This window comes from Oryzias melastigma, linkage group LG7, assembly GCF_002922805.2.
Source record: "Oryzias melastigma strain HK-1 linkage group LG7, ASM292280v2, whole genome shotgun sequence".
NCBI lineage: Eukaryota > Metazoa > Chordata > Actinopteri > Beloniformes > Adrianichthyidae > Oryzias > Oryzias melastigma.
The window spans coordinates 2,852,099-2,866,043 of NC_050518.1; the positions used below are offsets into that span (position 1 = coordinate 2,852,099).

Here is a 13,945-nt window from a genome sequence, read left to right on the forward strand (position 1 = left end):
CATTTTATTTATCTGACAGGACTGTCTGTGTGAGAATGTCGGGATCCTACTCTTCAACTGCTCCACTGTTGTTTGGGGCTCCACAGGGTTCTATTCTAGGACCACTTTTATTCTTTCTGTACCTCCTTCCTCTGGGCTCCATCCTGAGAAAAGGAGTCTCCTTTCATTGTTACGCTGACGACAGTCAGATTTATGTACCAATAAAGAAAGGAGGCTCCATTACAACACTACTGTCTTGTCTTCAAGACATTAAAGGCTGGATGACCCTCAGCTTTTTAAGTTTTAATGACAAGAAAACGAAAGTGATGCCACACAGATGCCAGACAGGTTAAAAACTCATTTTCATAGGAGAGGGACATTTTAGGGGCTTGGGAGGATTTTATACCTCAACCTCACAGTAAACCCAAACTTGTCCCCCCTGATATTCTGTTTGCACCCCCAACAGGGGCTCTCTAGGTCCGGCCCTGACTTTGAGACGTGTGTTGTAGACAAATGTCGGCAATAGGCTACAGTTGCAGGGTAAATATTGGTTTTCGGTATTGGTGGGAAAAAATGATTTTGGCCCACGCCTAGCTCAGCAGTAGGTCGACCTCTGATCAGAAGATTGCAGGTTCGATTCCCACCTTGTGTTGAAGTGCACTTGGGCAAGACACTGAACCCCACATTGCCTCTGATGGTTATAATTTGGTGCCAGTGTTTAGCAGCAGAACTGCTATCAGTGTGTGAATGTGAATTTAAAGCGCTTTGGGCTTTCATAGAAGCTCTAAACATGCATACAACATTTACATTTTTACAAGGAAAAGGAGTTAGAATTTGTACAGATTTCTTACTTGTCATTTGAAAGTTTTTATTTTTGTAGATAAAGTTAAGTCAAAATCTACATGAATCTGAGGACCTAAAATGCAAGAAAACATTACAAATTAAAAGTGTTAATATTAGGCTAATACTTTTTTTTTCCAGGATCTAATTTTTTCTTTGAATCTGCACTAAAACTAAAACAACACCAACTTTCACTAATAGACTGTATAAATTATTATTTCTTATTATTATTTTAGTTATTTGTATTCTGTATTGTGTGGTTTGCAGATTTCTGTTTCTCGTCTGAGAGCAGTTGAGCTGACGGAGAAGCTCCTGGCCAACCGTGAGGTGAAGCTGGCCGGCCTCGCGGCCAGGGACAGCCTTCGCTTGGAGGCGGGGCTTTGTCTCTATGGCAACGACATCGATGAGACCACCACTCCCGTGGAGGCCACGCTTGTTTGGACGATAGGTGAAGTTGACTGACTTTTTCCTTACGTATATATACATATATAAATATATATTTATATATATATTTTTTTTCTTTCTATTTATCCCTCCTCAGTTTAGACTTGACTGTTTGTCGTGTTGTCCTCAGGAAAGCGCCGACGTCAGCTCAAAGATTTCCCTGGAGCTGAAATTATCGTACCTCAGATCAAAGCCAAGACGAGCAGGAAGAGAGTGGGCTTGGTGTCCACCGGCCCGCCGGTCAGGCAGCATACACCCATCCTCAGCCCCGATGGCAAAGTCATAGGTGAGAATTCAAAATGAGGCTATGGTACGGCTGTGTTGGGATTCATCAAAAGATTAAAAATTAGATCCTTCAAGTAAAACTGTTGAATAGTTTTTTTTTTTTTTTTTAAATAATATTGTTCAGACATAAATAATTTTAAAACCGTCAGCATCTTCCCTTTTACATTTTAATTCCAGGTGCTTCACTGCTTTTTTAAAGATGAGTTTACAACTGGTTTCTGGGAACTTTTAGCATTTTTATATATTTATTTATTGACCAACTGCAGTTGTTTCCTCCAAAAGTCCATAATATCTACATTTCATATTTTTAAACAGGCGAGGTGACTAGCGGCTGTCCGTCCCCCTGCCTCAAAAAGAATGTTGCCATGGGTTACGTGGATTCGGCTTTCGCCAAGAATGGCACAGACATCCAGGTGGAGGTCAGGAAGAAAGCGGTGCCGGCCGTGGTCAGCAGGATGCCTTTCGTTCCAACAAACTACTACATGGGTTAAAAGGAAACAAAAAGATAAGCCTGATGCTCACTGGTTTAGCTCTCAGCAGAGCTGACAATGTCGCCCCCTGCTGTTTAATTTTAGAAATGTGGGACCAAAATGAAATGTTCAAATCTGCATTTGGAAAATGTTTCAAGTAAATGAAAAATTATAAAGTATAATATAAACGCTGATCTGAAAACTGCATATGAAATGAGCCTTTACATGTAGTTATTGTGCAATGTGTGAGTTCTGAATCCAGGAAACTCCTTAAAACCACCTTTGTGTGGGATTATTTGTACGTCTGGAGTTTGGACTTTTACATTTAGTCTTAACTCTGTTTGTAACTCTCTCCAAGAAAAGTCAGGTTTGTTAGAATTCAATAAATCCAATTTAATGTAGATAACAGAAATCTGATTAGTAAATGTGATGCATATATATTTACAAAGCTGGACCAAAACAGGAAAATCCTAATTTATCTGCTGATGATAAAATATTATGCATTTGTAATTAACTAGTTTTCCTGTGTTGCTATGCAAAATTCTGAAAAACAAAGAGGATTCATGAGTTTTATTGCTCTAAATTCAAATCCTAAATTAATAACAAAAAAGTGACAGTTAGTTTACATTAATTTGTTCTTATTTTAATTCAATATGCATTCTTGTTTAGTAATTAACTTCCTACTAAAGTATCTCAGACTTCTGTTTACTATGGGATGACTGTTTCTTGTGCTTAAGACTTTTTATACATGTTAGAACAGTCATATCATTTGGTATTCTGATATGTTAGAGAAGAAATACTATTAATTTGACTTTTTTACATGGGTACTAATGTAGAGATCTTGAACCAAATCGGTTATTTATATAAACATTTAAAATAATTATATAATTTATAGATTGGTTTACCTGTCTGACCTGCTGCTTTTTCAATAAAACTAACACTCATAAAATCAATGATTGTGATTTTTTTTTTTCAAGTTCCTCAAAAATTATCACTGTCTTTGAAAAGGATATTTGCATCAATTTGCTTCTGTACAACAGAGTACTAGTACAACAGGCCACCATGAAAGAAAAAAAATAAATACATAAAAATAAAGTTGTAAGAGCATGAGAAAAAAGAACGACAAAAACAAATTCTCATACTTTTATGACTTTATTCTTGTGTATAACTTTTTTTTCCTTTCATGGTGACCCTAATATTGTTTAAGAATGTTTATTTTTTGTATTTAACTATAAAAACATTAAGGCAAAGCACCAAAATGTATTTAAAAAAATGTTTTATGATAAACCAATTTTTTATTATTTTATGAAATTTTGTAAAAATATGGTAAAGGAGTGAATATGGAGGAATTAGCTGAAACAACATGGATGTTTACTTCATTTAAACAAGAAAATAGTACAACAATAATAATAATTTTATTTTCTTGTTACCAATGATTTCAAACCAGCAAACCCCTAAAAACGACCAAAATGGGAAAATGAAAAATTATTGTGATTTTAGTGAGTGACAACATGAATAAATACACTTCCATTACCAAACACAAATTTTCAATCCCCAGATTATTACATATAATGGGCCAAACACTTACACAGCCTGTTATTAAAATATAAGAGAAAATATTTATTTAATTTCTAGGATGATCTTTGTTAAATTGGATGATTTTTTAAAAATACTTTGGGATTAGGTAGATAACATTGACTGTAAAAATAAGACTGTTCTTCTTATATACAGTCAATGGTAGATAACCTTTTTTTTGCTAGTTTGTTCTTCAGTGAAAATGAATAAACAAAAGTATCAGGAGCTTTTCTGTGTTCAAGGGTGTATAAAGTGATCAAATAAAAGGTACATAAAAATCTGTCAAAGCTAGTTGGGAGAAACTCTAAAGCTAATGACAATAAAATACAAAAATAAAAAAGGGGAAACAAGTTATTTAATGAACCATTCAGATTTCCGGGAACTGTGACGTCACAGTCCATTGATTTTTACATTTTAAAATATTCAAATAAAAACTATAAATAATTAACTCGACGATAGTCTTTAGAAATTGAACTAAATCATTTTTTAATGGTAGTCGTCAAAAAAAGAATAACATTTTTTAAAAAACTATGTTTATAACTACTACCGGAAACGGCGAGTGTTTGTGAACAAACCTGGCAACCCCTGCCGGTCGGTTCATTAGTTATCGAAGGGAAGATGGTGGACCTGGTGAAAGGAGCGTGCTCAAAACTCCGTCCTAAACACTTCGAAACACATTTAACATCTCAACATAGTGTCAGGTATAGGTTACCCGGAGACAATCATAGATAATATTCGGAGAAACCGGTTAAAACGTGAGACTTTTCCGCCTCTGGGCTCTTTTTTTTTTTTTTTAATTCTCGGATTGTGAAGTAAAACGTGGTGCTGATCGGGACGCTAGCTAACAGTAACCGGAGTGTCCCGGAGGAAGGGGGTCCCTTTTATTTAAATCGATTCAAATCCACCTAACAAGTTGGACCAGGAGGGTGGTTTTATTGTAAACTTGTTGCCTCTTTTCCAACTGTTGAATCTGCGGACGGAACAAGCTAACTAGCTTGTACACCTTTAGCTAGCTCCGCTGTGACCCGGCGGGTCTGAAAGCCGCTCGACATGCCGCGGAGTAAAAAAGGGAAACGTGGCTCCAGTAAGGCGGGTAAGTACCAGGAACGGCCGTGCTAACCTCATGCCAGCCCTGGCCTGGCTAAAAGCCAGAGGAAACGTTCTCTGCCTCCTTATAAGAGACAGCCTGAGTTCAGACTTCTGCTGTCAGTCAGAAAGCAGCAGCTCTGCCTCCACATGGCCCGATCCGCCGGTCTGACTCCAGCATTGATCTGACCTCAACAGTCATTTCCATGTGGTTTGTTAGTCAATTGGGATTTATTGAAGCCACTTTAGATGTGACTTTGTTTTCCATTCCATCTGACAGCGCTAAGAATTGATATACATTAATATTAGGGAGTATTATTACAAAATAAAATTATTTTTAGTGTAAACATTTACTTCTTTTGAGGTTAAGGCTATAAATGCTTAGTTTAAACTATTTGGGAAGCACATAAATTCATATAAATTATAGTTAAATAGCACAGGTCCTTAACAGCTTCAATACAGAAAGCGTGAGACTTTTACTGACCCGCTTAGGCTATACTTGTATAGGTAGGGTTATTTTTAGGAGCTGTGCATGTGTGGCTGCATGTGTGCTGATGCTGTGTATAAGGAAGGAAAACCCTCATCAGTTCTGGAGGTATTTGCCATTCCTTGAGTGCATCAGCTGAAATGTTTTGAGTGACAGGAGCATGGGCCTGAAGCTGGAATAAGGTGGACCACTCACTTGCCTGTTCAGGCCTATCTTGTTTCATGAAGCTTACACTGCCATTAAGTGCAAGGGTTTCTCTAAGGCAGGGGTGTCAAACACACGGCCCGTGGGCCGCATCTGGCCCAGTCATGAAGAGAAAAAAAGAATATTGAGCAAGTTTCCAGCCCATTCTTTAGGGAGTTATGGTCATTTTAAAAAATGGCAGCAATTCACAATTCCGCCACTAGGGGAAGCAAAGGAAAAGAAATATCGACAGAACAAGAAATCAAGAAATAAACAGCATTTCTTTGCAAGCGTGTGCCACCTCTGGGTAAGATGCAGTTAGGTTCCCTGCCAGCCTCGCTGCCAAGTTGCTTTAAAAAAAATTCAGGTGTGACACCACAATTACCAAAATTTTCTTGTCAAAAAGATAATAATAGCTCTTATAATATTACTAATAACTAGATGTATAGCATTATCTGTGACAATGCAAGCTGAAAGTGGATGGTAAGGACGCCAGAGCAGTTAGCTGAAAATTGCTCAAGCTGAAAACTTGCAAAAATGTTACCTAAATGCCAAATTAGCCTAAAACCTGGAAACATGTCTAAATTACCCAAAAACGGCTCACATAATAATAAAAACTTAGTTTAGTTTCAAATTAGGAAATAAACCTGGAAACATGTCTAACCTAGCCAATAACAGCTAGCATAATGCTAAAATGTTAGCATTGGACCTGACCTCCCAAATTAGCCACAAAAAAAAAAAATAAACTGATAGCAACTGATAGGCCATGCCGCAGCGGTAGGGTGGTCAACTCCTGAATGGAATATTGCGGGTTCAGTTCCCGCCTTGCCTGCCCATGTGTCAAAATGTGATTGGGCATGAATGACACTGAACCTGAACTCCAAATTAGAAAAAAAACTGGAAACATGTCGAAATTAGCCAAAAGCAGTTAGCATAACGATAAAATGTTAGCTAAACTCCAAAATAGCCAACAAAACTGGAAAAATGGCAGCCAAAGGCAGCTAGCATAATGCTCAAATGTTAGCTAAACTCCAGATTAGCCAAAAATCTGGAAACATGTCTAAATGGGCCAAAAACGGTGAGTGTAATGCTAAAATGTTGGCTAAGCTCCAAATTAAAAAAAAATAGAAATATCTACATCAGCAAAAAACAGCTAGCATAATGCTAAAATGTTAGCTTAACTCCAAATTTGCCTAAAAACTGGAAATGTATCTAAATTAGCCAAAAATAACATAAACACCCAGTGGTTACTGGCCCAGCCCCCTTGAGATCAGACTGGTTGAATGTGGCCCCTGGACCAAAATGAGTTTGACACTCCTGCCCTAAAGCTTTTAAAGGGCTATTTAATTGGGGGTAAAAGCATGCATCAGGATAGGGACTACTACTGCTTTTTTATTTTTTGACCCACTCAGATGAACATTTTTTTTTCTTTTTTTTACATATTCTTGTGGCATTTTTCTGGCGATGGTGGACATATGTAAAGAGAATGAATCTCAAAATTGCATTCTGAATATTTCTTTATTCAAGTTGTTGTGAATCAGGAACAGACGCAAAGATGCTAGATACGGAATGCAGCAAGATAGCTCTGATATTGCTCACCATTTTTATTGCATTGACCAACATTCCCATCCTCAACCCGAGACTTTATTTATTATTATCTCATAGAAAACGACACAGATTTTTAAAATCTTGGACAAAATTGGCACAATCATAGTTAAGACAACTGGTAACGCTTTTACAATAACTCAAAACATGATCAGAGTGGGTTTTTTATTAGGAAGAAATGGCAACCATTTTTGAACACCTTTCTTCTTCCTCCTACATCCCAAACTCCCATTCTTTTGTCCATCTCCTCCTGTTCCATCCTCTATATTTCAAACATTCATTCCCCCAATCACACATGATCTCTAGGATCTCTCCGGCAGGAGGTTCTTCAGCTGCAGCTGTCGGCTAAAGCGTCGCTGAAAGGTAACTCCTCAGATCTGCCCTGAAGCTCCTGACTGGAACCCTGCAAGAGTGCATGCTGTAAACCAACAGCCTTTATTTTTAATAACCCCCATCTTGTAAAACCTTATACAATACTCCCTTTAAAATCTCCCCGTGGTCCAAATGTCGTAATGCATGTCAGCCCTCTAATGCTGTGAAATAGTGCTGAGCTTGCATGCTGCAGTTTACATCAGCGGCTCAAGCTGCTTATTTCTTGCATTTAACACTACGACTTAAACTGTTGTTAGTTTGTCTGCCCCGAACCCAGACTAACTGCTGGAGCAGTGTGACTCTTGTTTCAACAGAAGATAACAACACAGAGCAAACACAACAGGCTGTGATAGTGTCGCACTTCTCTTAAACAGGCTGTGTGTGGGTAGGCCTGCGTAGGACGGCGTGTGAGCAGCGGTCAGGAGTTCATGAAGGATAGCCGTAAAGTTTTTGACTCATACTAAAGCACAAAGTTGGTCATCTCTGCTGCAAACAATCATTTTGAGGAAAGAGAACAGTAGCTCTGTTTGTTTTTCCACAGATTCTGATAAACTAGGTCAGTAAATGGAGGATTATTAATAATTATCTATAGGCTTATAGTTTATTACAGACATATAAAACCAACAAACTGCTGTTAGTTTAATACATTCATTAAACCCCTTTAATGCGGATTGGACTAAAAAAAAATACATATCTTGCAGTGATGATGATAGAAGAGCAAACAAGTCATAATAAAGATTTTTCAGGTTAATTTTTTAGCACAAGCAATCGATGGCAGTCAGGTCCATGAAAAGTTCATAAAGAACTGTGTGACCTCTGTTCAACCCATTGACTATATATTTACTGGACATACCAACCCCTCCCCTCTCGTGTACCAAATAGGAAGTACCTTCTGGTTCCAAGAAGTCAAAATCCCATCGGCTTCTATTGAGAAATACAGTCAATAGTCATTTTATTTGTCAGAATAAGCATTCTTGCTCAGATACGTTCTTCTTGACATCTTCTTGCTAATCCTAATTTTTAAAAAATATATTTTTTCTTTATCAAAAGCTATTCAAGTTATAAGCCGACCAATCAGATGCTTCAGTATGACATCAACACTTCGCTTTGTTCAGGTGAAACTAAGATGTCAAAGAAAATGGACAACGGTCAATTAAAGTCCCACTCCATATGTTTTTTTATTTTAAAATCCCAGTGATCTTTAAATTATAATTATTAAGTTTTTTGCCATAATCAAAAGCCTTTGTCGTTTTTTAGGACAAATTTTATACGCAGCGCTACTAGGTCATTAGAAATTCAATTCTGGCTTGTGGGCGGGACCGATGGCACAGAGCAACCCACCCCTCCCTCCCTGTCGCAAAGAGTTCTGTTTGCGCAGTCACACGCAAGCTTATAGCCTCAAGCTAACATTAGCGGCGCAAAAATAACGACGCTCATTTCAGTAGTTGCGTCATTAATCTGAGCTTTTTCGAGCATCCGATTTTCTGATCCAACGGGATTTAAATTAATAAATGGGTTATGGTTTTTGGAACCAACGGACACTAATTATTTGGAACATAGGGGAAGGGGACACTCAGTCCAGTTCTCTTATACATTCATTGAACAAATGCATATAAAACAGTAACTAAAAACTTAAAATAAGTAATTTTCCTCACTGTGGTTTTGTATCTTCTGGTTGAGTTGGCTCAGTTCACTCAGTTTCCTGCACAACTTGGTTTCACAGCTACAACATAAATGACCCGTCAGTCACCTCAGTCGTCCCCGCTGACCGGTATCTGTATGCAAACGCACACAAATGACCTGACCGTTCTGGAGCGAGCGGACTGACGGGATGAGCAGATGAATGACCGCTCTGGTCTTCAGTAATCCCTCCAACAGTTGAAATTCCAGAGCAAGCAGGAACCTGAGGGTTAGCGCGGCTCCTCTGCGTCCTCTGAAAGCCTTTGTTTGTAAACCCAAAGATCATTAAACCTGAACACAGAACGGATCAAGTATGAAACTTTGAACAGGGTCAAAAACTGAAATATGATTGCCATGGAATAACAAGTCAAGTTTTCCTAACTTTCTTCTTGGACTTTCTAAACCCAGTGAACTCTCCAAAAAACTGCTTTGAAAGGTGTCGTACACATATATTACCTAACAATTTCCTGCCTGGACAGTGACTCTCTGGATCTGTGGTCCTCCTCCTCCTTTAACTTCCCGCTGTTTCTCTGATGCCGTCTCACTTTGACACATTTTGTCTTTTGTTTTTTTCCAGGTGTAAAAAATGGGATAAAGGGAGAATCTGCAGCCAGTGACGATGAGCTGGCATCCGATATTCTGAGTCACTACAGCAGTGCCAGCGAGACCACGTCGGTGCTGGAAGAGGGTTTAGGTCAGTACCAACACACTCACATCTCTTACTATGAATTCGACTCACTTTAAAACCCTTTACAAATTGATAATTTTTTAAATTAAAAATAGCGCAGTGGTTAGCGCTCTTGCCTCACAGCGAGAAGGCCCCGGTTCAAATCCCGGCTGGGACCTTTCTGTGTGGAGTTTGCATGTTCTCCCCGTGCATGCGTGGGTTTTCACCGGGGACTCCGGCTTCCTCCCACCGTCCAAAAACATGCTTCATAGGTTAATTGGTGACTCTAAGTTGCCCCTAGGTGTGAATGTGAGAGTGGATGTGTGTGTGATTGAGGCCCTGCGACAGACTGGCGACCTGTCCAGGGTGTACCCCGCCTTCGCCCATCAGTAGCCGGGTTTGGCTCCGGCACCCCCGTGACCCTGAAAGGGACAAAGCGGACAAGAAGCTCTATAAAAGTATCTTTATTAGCAACAGCCTTGTAACTCTGGACAGCCGGTTCCTAAATATTATGCTTTATTATTATGGTGTGTGGGAGCAAAAGTCACAGTAAATCCATATTTGGAGTAAAGACTTCTGGTTTTTGTCTGTTAAATGCTGCTTTCTTTTATTTTGAATTCAAAGTTTCTTCTTCTGTTTCCTCACTAATAAAATAAAGTTTCCAAATAAGTTTGTTCTTGGTTAACTTTGCTAGCTTGAGGAGTTTAAATTTAGTCATGAGCGACGCTGCTTTTAAAAAGTGGTGGATGTATTTTCGACACTTCACTGACCAACGATATACGTGAAGTTTGATGTGGGGGACAGAATCATGTAGTTTTCCAAAAAGTAAAACTTCCTGTGGAATCATATTATAAATAAAATGATAAAAATGTAGGTTGTTGTCCCCCCCGTGGCCCGGTACCAACTATCCCACAGACCCTTCTGGTCCATGACCTGGGGGTGGGGAATCACTGGTTTAATTAAATCAGTCTAATTATAAAACATTATAGCGTACCAAAATTTTCTTTAAAATTTCATGTAATTTCATTTATCTTGGGCTTAAATTTCAAGTTGTTGACTGTGGATGTTACTCAGACATCACTGTTTTGTCTTTGGTCCACTGCAGGAGGTGAACAAGTGGACGAGCAGACGGCCCAGGAGGAAACGGAAGACAAGCTCAAACAGTGTATAGATAACCTGATGGATAAGAGGTGAAGGTCTTTGCTGTTTCTGTTAAGTCCTATCCTGTTTTCAAGGGAATGGCAGACATGAAACATCAACATGGTTCATCTTCTCGTTTTTGTCTCTCAGCACAAAAACCCGTCTGGCTGCTCTGGAGTCTCTGCGACAGGCCTTTTCTTCCAGAGTGCTCTACGACTTCCTGACAGAGAGACGTCTCACTGTGAGCGACTGCCTGGAAAGAAGTCTTAAAAAAGGTCATTTTGGGGCTTAAAAGTAGCCATAGTCATTTAAAGCTTCGATAGTTTGGGTCAAATAGCAAACTTGTCTTAGAAATCTGATAATTGAGAGTGGATTGTCATCAGTAGGGGATTCTGAGTGATGAGGAGGTCAGGTGAAGAAATTCAGGTCAGAATTTTCATGGTACGGCCCCTTGAAAGTAAGAAATGTCTGACTTTAGCTGTGTTTTCAATGATTTTATGAGCACTGAAATGTAAATGTCTCCAGCTCTATGTCTCATCTCTGTCGTGGAACGTTGGCAGTATCATTTATTAGAAGAATAACATCAAAACTACCGTCATAATCAAACAAGTGGCATTCAGTGAAGTACTTGTAACCTTTGTCTAACTTGCTGAGCTGGAAGTAAAAGAATGAGGATGATTCAAACTAAGTAAAGTAGTATTTGTCTGCAGGTTATTATCGTAATGGTTTTAAGTGATGTGGGTTCAAATTCTGCTTCTGTCTTCTTTTGTCATCTGGGTGGATGGAGGTTTCCTCACAGGGAAGAGGCCTCAAGCCTGACCGTCTCTCTTTAAACTCTTTGAAGTTTGACTTTTCAGTTTAATCGTCTTTAAGAGCTCTAACGAGGTTAAAATTGTCCTGTCTTCGTGTGTTCAGGCAGCAGTGAGGAGCAGGCGTCAGCAGCCACACTCTTCATCCTGCTTTGCATTCAGTTAGGAGGCGGGGATGAGGCAGAGGAGGGCTTCAAGATGCTCCGTCCCATCCTCACCACCATCCTGATGGACAACAGTGCCAGTATGACCGCTCGCCAGAGTGTAAGACATGCCAAATAAAACTTTGTGTAGGCACACTTAAAAGACATGAAACATGTTTATGTGTTGGAAGTGTAGCCGTTTTTAATCTAACTGTAAACTAGACCATTATTTCAAAACAGGACTTTTAAGTTTTGGTTTCTTTGTGTTTGAGTCATTGCAGCCCTAAAATGAACCTTTTCTCTTAGTGTGCGCGGGCTTTGGGGATGTGCTGCTACGTCTCAACTGCTGAAGAAGGAGAGGTGAGATTATCTTAGACTAAATCAGAGGTCTGCAACCTTTAACGCTGAAAGAGCAACTTGGTTCTGGTTCCTATGGACCAAAACTCAGTGAGAGTCGCAAAGTTTCACCTCAAAGTTGGAAAAATACACTTTATTTATTTTTTTAGTGGCTATTAAGCTATTTGTTTATACAATATAGCTTCTCTACAATTGAGTTTTTCTATATAAAATAAGTTTAACATTTTTTTACTTTTGACAATAACATATTCAAGTTCCTTTCAAAATAAAACACATCCTGTGTTTAATCAGATCAGCCTATCTGACATGTCAACAATCTAAGCATAAATTAATTAATTAGTTAAGTTTTAAGTTTTTTTCAAACCTGGACTAAATCGACAAAAATATGTCCATATTCTATCTTTGTTTTTTGAATCTTTGAAGACTTTTAGCTCAACAATAGCATTGCAGTGTGTTACAGAGATCTCTGCCCGCCTGGTTGCTAACTCTTCCTCTCCTCAAATCTGTTGCAGGATTTGTGCAAGTCCTTGTCTCTGCTGGAGGGCATCTTCATGTCTTCTTACCCCAACAGAGAGGGAGCGCTGCCCACACCCAAACCTGGAAGCTCAGGCCTCCACACTGCAGCCATTCAGGCCTGGTCGCTGCTCGTCACCCTCTGTCCAGCCTCCAAGCTCTCAGTGCTGCTCGACTTGTGAGTCAAACTGTGTGCTTTCTAAAAAGATCAAAATGCAGTTCACTGAAAGGATATTCCTCCATCTGGTTAAGCAGAATGGTGCTGATGTCAACAAAAGCAAAATAAATAAACATATTTTTTGACATGATCACACTTTCATGAAGATTTAGTTAAAACTTTCCTCAGGCTGACATGTCCTTACATCAGTGTTATATTACAATAGGGTTATCAGCTGAGTAAATAACAGGCTCCTCCCACTCTCTCCCCTGCAGTCATCTCCCAAAGCTGAAGGCTTGTCTGGAGAGCAGTGATGTCAACTACAGGATCGCAGTGGGAGAGACCATCGCTCTGCTGGTGGAGTTGGGTCGAGACATCGATGAGGTGATCGCTCGTATTCACTGCTGTGTGTCATGAAAGGTGAGAACCAGAAGCTGAAGCCGTCGATGCTTCTCTCTGTCTGTCTGAACAGGAGTTTGAGGTGGAGGACTCTGAAAGTCTGTGTGAGAGTCTGAAGAGTTTAGCTACCGATGGAAACAAGCACAGAGCCAAGAACGACAGGAGGAAACAGCGCTCCATCTTCAGGGAGGTGCTGCACTACATAGAGGTGCAGAACTGTTTGACTGTCACTGAGGCTTTGAGGGTTTTAAAATCCAACAATGGTTTTTCAGTTAAATATTTTTGTCCCTGCAGAATGAGGATTTCACAGAGGAGAAGATCAGGTTTGGAATAGAGAGTGTTTACATCGACAGCTGGATGAGGAGAAGAATCTATGATGCCTTCAAGGAGATCCTAGAGTCTGGAGTCAGACACCATCTACAGGTGAGTCCTCGCAGAACGCTAATCACAACGTGGGTTTTTATCTGAGTTTAAAAACTGATGCAAGTCAAATTTTTTTATTAACTTGATCAGCATGCCAGCTGTTTCTACACAAAAAAGTTTTATTACATTTCTCGGCATATCTAAGAGTGTGAACATAAAGAATGCAATGATTCATTTTCCCCAAACCTCAGTTTTTGAGTCATAATTTTGCTTCTGTTTGAAGCAAATGTCATGTCATGAAAAAGAAGAAAAAAAACATTATCCATTCCTATCGACATAAAAGCCGTTTTACTTTGACAGCCAGAACAACACAAATGACATAAATTTAGGA

At 39.3% G+C, this 13,945-nt stretch overlaps 2 protein-coding genes across 3 annotated transcripts in view; both read left to right on the forward strand.

The window, feature by feature from the left end:
• The window catches only part of amt (aminomethyltransferase), a gene marked incomplete at its 5' end in the record, with an annotated part of 17,915 nt that extends 14,944 nt beyond the window's left edge, over positions 1-2,971 (forward strand). The window contains 3 exon segments of the mRNA XM_024294150.2: positions 1,087-1,267; positions 1,394-1,549; positions 1,864-2,971. Coding sequence (XP_024149918.1) covers positions 1,087-1,267; positions 1,394-1,549; positions 1,864-2,039 — 513 coding nt within the window.
• Positions 2,972-4,154: 1,183 nt separating this feature from the next.
• The window catches only part of ifrd2 (interferon-related developmental regulator 2), a 12,574-nt gene continuing 2,783 nt past the window's right edge, over positions 4,155-13,945 (forward strand). Inside the window, exons 1-11 of one of the 2 annotated variants that reach the window (XM_024293460.2) lie at positions 4,155-4,686; positions 7,261-7,317; positions 9,584-9,700; positions 10,779-10,863; positions 10,964-11,088; positions 11,729-11,886; positions 12,072-12,125; positions 12,635-12,813; positions 13,068-13,176; positions 13,265-13,399; positions 13,486-13,614. In XM_024293460.2, coding sequence (XP_024149228.1) covers positions 4,644-4,686; positions 7,261-7,317; positions 9,584-9,700; positions 10,779-10,863; positions 10,964-11,088; positions 11,729-11,886; positions 12,072-12,125; positions 12,635-12,813; positions 13,068-13,176; positions 13,265-13,399; positions 13,486-13,614 — 1,191 coding nt within the window. In that variant the 5' untranslated portion in view covers positions 4,155-4,643. The remainder of the gene's footprint in view (positions 4,687-7,260; positions 7,318-9,583; positions 9,701-10,778; positions 10,864-10,963; positions 11,089-11,728; positions 11,887-12,071; positions 12,126-12,634; positions 12,814-13,067; positions 13,177-13,264; positions 13,400-13,485; positions 13,615-13,945) is intronic. The other variant, XM_024293461.2, reaches the window with a different exon arrangement.